The sequence below is a fragment of the Triturus cristatus genome, chromosome 8 (assembly GCF_964204655.1).
Source record: "Triturus cristatus chromosome 8, aTriCri1.1, whole genome shotgun sequence".
Classification (NCBI taxonomy): domain Eukaryota; kingdom Metazoa; phylum Chordata; class Amphibia; order Caudata; family Salamandridae; genus Triturus; species Triturus cristatus.
The window spans coordinates 32282852-32286985 of NC_140591.1; the positions used below are offsets into that span (position 1 = coordinate 32282852).

General features: G+C 47.1%; 1 protein-coding gene across 1 annotated transcript; it reads right to left on the reverse strand.

Moving 5' to 3' along the window:
* Positions 1 to 669: 669 nt before the first annotated feature.
* LOC146799891 (uncharacterized) lies at positions 670 to 2374 on the reverse strand. Its single transcript, XM_085623689.1, has 2 exons — positions 1942 to 2374; positions 670 to 1633 (listed from the first exon to the last, which is right to left on the reverse strand). The coding sequence occupies exons 1-2, from the start codon at positions 2372 to 2374 to the stop codon at positions 819 to 821; spliced, it is 1248 nt and encodes a 415-aa protein (XP_085479815.1). The 3' UTR covers positions 670 to 818.
* Positions 2375 to 4134: the final 1760 nt, after the last annotated feature.

The following is a 4134-nucleotide window of genomic DNA, read 5'->3' on the forward strand; positions in this document are numbered from 1 at the left end:
GCTACCATTCCCTCAACATACAGATTGTGTGCAACGCTAAGTATCACATCACCGACATCGTAGCCAAATACCCCGGCAGTACACATGACTCCTTCATCTTCCGACACAGTGGAATACACAGACGTCTGAGTGCTGGAGAGTTTGGGGAGGGGTACCTGCTCGGTAAATACATTGCACACATCAATACATCCACTACATCACTTGAGGGGGGGGACATTGACTCACCTATTGTGTTTTTTTCCATGCAGGTGACAGTGCCTATGCAGTGCGCGACTTCATCCTGACCCCATACCTGGATCCTGCAAATGCAAGTGAGAGGAGCTACAACAGGGCACACAGATCTACACGCTGTGTCATTGAGCGAACCTTCGGAATCCTGAAGAGCCGCTTCCGGTGCCTGCATAAGAGTGGAGGCGCACTGCAATACAGCCCTGAGACCTGCTGTAAAATCGTGGCAAGCTGTGCAATGCTACACAACATGGCAATGAGGAAAGGCACCACAATTGATGTGAGCGATACAGACACATCGGATGACGAGCGCCCTGCTCCCCCTGCCAGACCAGCACCAGGAGTTGGGGCAGCTGCTGGACGCCAGAGACGGACTGAGATCACACAAAACTACTTTTAGGTGAGTGTTGAGGAAATGAGACTACAAAGCCTGATGATGTGTCAAGTGTTTAATCACACTTAACATGAAAGAAATTGTAATTGTCCCCAGCACATGTTGTACACACAGTGCAGAGAAGGCACAAGAAATAGGGCAAACAGCCTTTTGCGGGTTAATGCACCCGTGTTGCAGTCAGTGTCCCCGCAGATGATCACCTCCGTCGGTGCCGTCCAGGGTGGTTGACCCCCATGGTGCGCCCTTGGCCTGCTACCTGTCTGCCACTGCGGCGTCTTTCACCTGGCAAGGTTGGAGTGATGCTGCTGCGACTCGATGTGTCCTCACTCTCAGCAGAGGCCATTAGTGCGCTGCCACCTGCATTGGCTGTCTGCAGCTGTTCCACAGCAGTGGTCACCTGCGCCAGCCCTCGCGCTATGTCCTGGCAGCAATGTGCCATGTCCACCTGCATGGTTACGCTTCTGCGTGTGAGTGCGCTGGTGGTGGTGCAGAGGCGGTTGACTGCCTTGGTGTAATTGTGTAGCCGTGCATTGGCACGTCGTCCAGCCCTGTCATTGGCAGCTTGGGTGTCCCTCAAAGTGGCACAGAGCTCTCGTATTGCCGCTACCATGCTGCGATTGTCCTGATGTAGGCGGCCTAGCTGGCGACTCATTGACCGCATTGCCTTGCTTTGCAGGCGCTGTTCCTGCAACATGCACTGTTCCAAGCCGGAGAACACGGTGCCTTCTCCTTCTGTTGCAGTGCTGCTCCTGGGCCTTGACCTGGAAATGGCCTGTTCCCTTTGCCTTGGTGTTGGTGCGTCATGACGGGGCATGTCTGTCACACCCTGACTCCCCTCTCTCCTGTCGGTGTCATCGCCTGTTGCTGGGACTTCATCCTCAAATGGAGGCAGTGGGGGCACATGTGCGCGCTTCCTGCGCTGAATTGGCTGCTGCTCTGTCTCATCGCTGGAGTCCGCAGGGTCTGCAGGCTCCTCTCCCTCAGCGCTGTCTTCTTGTGGCATGGCGTGTGCTGTGGATGTAAAGGGGACTATATGAGTTTGTGTTACTGTCTGCATGTGGCACTCAATAAAGTTACAAATCTTTGACGGCTAATCTCTGACACATTTCTATTCAATGATCCCCAAAACACATATGTTGCATTTACTTGTGATGGTGTCATGGACACACAGTCAGACACAGTACTACGAGTACCATGATGCATTGCTGGGTGTGCTGTAAGACCTGGGCTGGATTGGCATGTTGGGAGTTAACTATGCGCATTTGGGGGAGTGTGCAAGGGATGGGGAGGAGTGCAGGGTGATTTGGCATGCATCTTACCTTGTCTGCTGGATGAGGGGTCGGAGCTGTCGATTGCAGCCACACCACCAACGCTCTCAGGCAGGAGGGTTGACTCCACAAGCTCCTCATGGGGGGTTGGCTGCTCTGCAGTGGATGGTCCTCCTCCAGTCTGACTGGCATCCTTGAGTCTGGCTGCCACCCTCTCCTTGGACCTCTGGCGCATATCATACCACCGCTTGCGCAGCTCCTCGATGGTGCGTGTGGTGACTCCAACAGCATTCACCTTGCTCTGTATTTCCAGCCAGATTTTCCTCTTCCTGGCCTCTGGGACTTTGAGTGCCTTCTTCCCAAACAGGAGCTCATGGCTGCAGACCATCTCCTCAATGAGGACCTCCTGCTCCTTTTCTGAAAACTTGTGTTTTCTCTTTCTTTTTTCTGCATCTTTGCCCTGCTGGTTTTGTTTGGGATCCATTGCTGGTTGCTGTCTCCAGGAAAGCCTCCTCACACTCCACAAGCAGCCTCTGGGTGTGGCTCAGGTGAGCAGGTGCAGGCAATCACTACAGTTTCCTGTTTGTGATGTCATCAGCCTGCACCAGGCTTGCAGATTCCCGTTTTTGCGATTTCTTATTTAGCGAATTTCGCTATTAAGAAATCGCAATACGGGATTCTGCGAATTATTTGCGATTTTTAAGGAATCGCAAATGATTAGCGATTTATTTTATACATCCCGTTTAGCGAATCTGATTTTGCGAATCGCAAATTCTCGCAATTTGAGATTCGCTAAAGGGGAGTTTGATACATATGCCCCTTAATGAATAAAATATTTATAAATAAACAGTTAAACTGTAGAAAATCAGTACAAAAAAAATAGATATAACTACTATCACACTTAAAAGTTAGCATTTAAAAAACCTTTGAAATTCACAGAAAAAAAACATAGGTTTCAGAGACGTTATAGTTAGAAATTAGCATTTAAAAAACCTTAGAAATTCACAGAAAAAAACATAGGTTTCAGGGGTGTTATAGTTAGCTACCCATTTCACTCGTACAAAACCATAGAAATTCCTCCGTTATAGTTAGTTCTGCTAACTATAACTCACGAGCCCGCAATGCACTGCTGATGATGTCACATATTGCATCATTCATGACATGTTTATAATTAGGTGGCTTTTTACCTTTGCTTTTATTAGTGTTTTTCAAAATGTCATATACATACCATGCATATGTATGCATATATGTATATGTATATGTTTGCATGAATTTATATTTATATAGATATGCAGATTATATGTTTATATATGTGTATATATATACACATACATATATATAAATGCATATACATATATATGCATATATATGTGTGCATGTACAGAGAGGTAGAGGTGTAGTGGTAGAGAGGTAGAGGTAGAGAGGTAGAGAGTAGTAGAGAGAGAGGTAGAGAGGTAGAGAGCGAGTAATAGAGAGTAGAGAGTGAGTAGTAGAGAGTAGTAGAGAAAGTATCAGAGAGTGAGTCGTAGAGAGTGAGTAGTAGAGAGTGAGTAGTAGAGAGTGAGTAGTAGAGAGTGAGTAGTAGAGAGAGTAGTAGAGAGTGAGTAGTAGAGAGTGAGTAGTAGAGAGTGAGTAGCAGAGTGAGTAGTAGAGAGTAGTAGAGAGTGAGTAGTAGAGAGTGAGTAGTAGAGAGTGAGTAGTAGAGAGTGAGTAGTAGAGAGTGGTAGAGAGAGTAGCAGAGAGTGAGTAGTAGAGAGTAGTAGAGAGTGAGTAGTAGAGAGTGAGTAGTAGAGAGTGAGTAGTAGAGAGTAGTAGAGTAGTAGAGCGTGAGTAGTAGAGCGTGAGTAGTAGAGAGTGAGTAGTAGAGAGTAGTGGAGTAGTAAAGAGTGAGTAGTAGAGAGTAGTAGAGAGTGAGTATTAGAGTGAGTACTAGAAAGTAGTAGAGAGCAAGTAGCAGAGAGTGTGTAGTAGAGAGTGTGTAGTAGAGAGTGTGTAGTAGAGAGTGAGTAGTAGAGAGTGTGTAGTAGAGAGTGTGTAGTAGAGAGTGAGTAGTAGAGAGAGTAGTAGAGAGAGTAGTAGAGAGTGAGAAGTAGAGAGAGTAGTAGAGAGTGAGTAGTAGAGAGTGAGTAGTAGAGTGAGTAGTAGAGAGTGGTAGAGTGAGTAGTAGAGAGTAGTAGAGTGAGTAGTAGAGAGTGAGTAGTAGAGTGAGTAGTAGAGAGTGAGTAGTAGAGAGAGAGTAGTAGA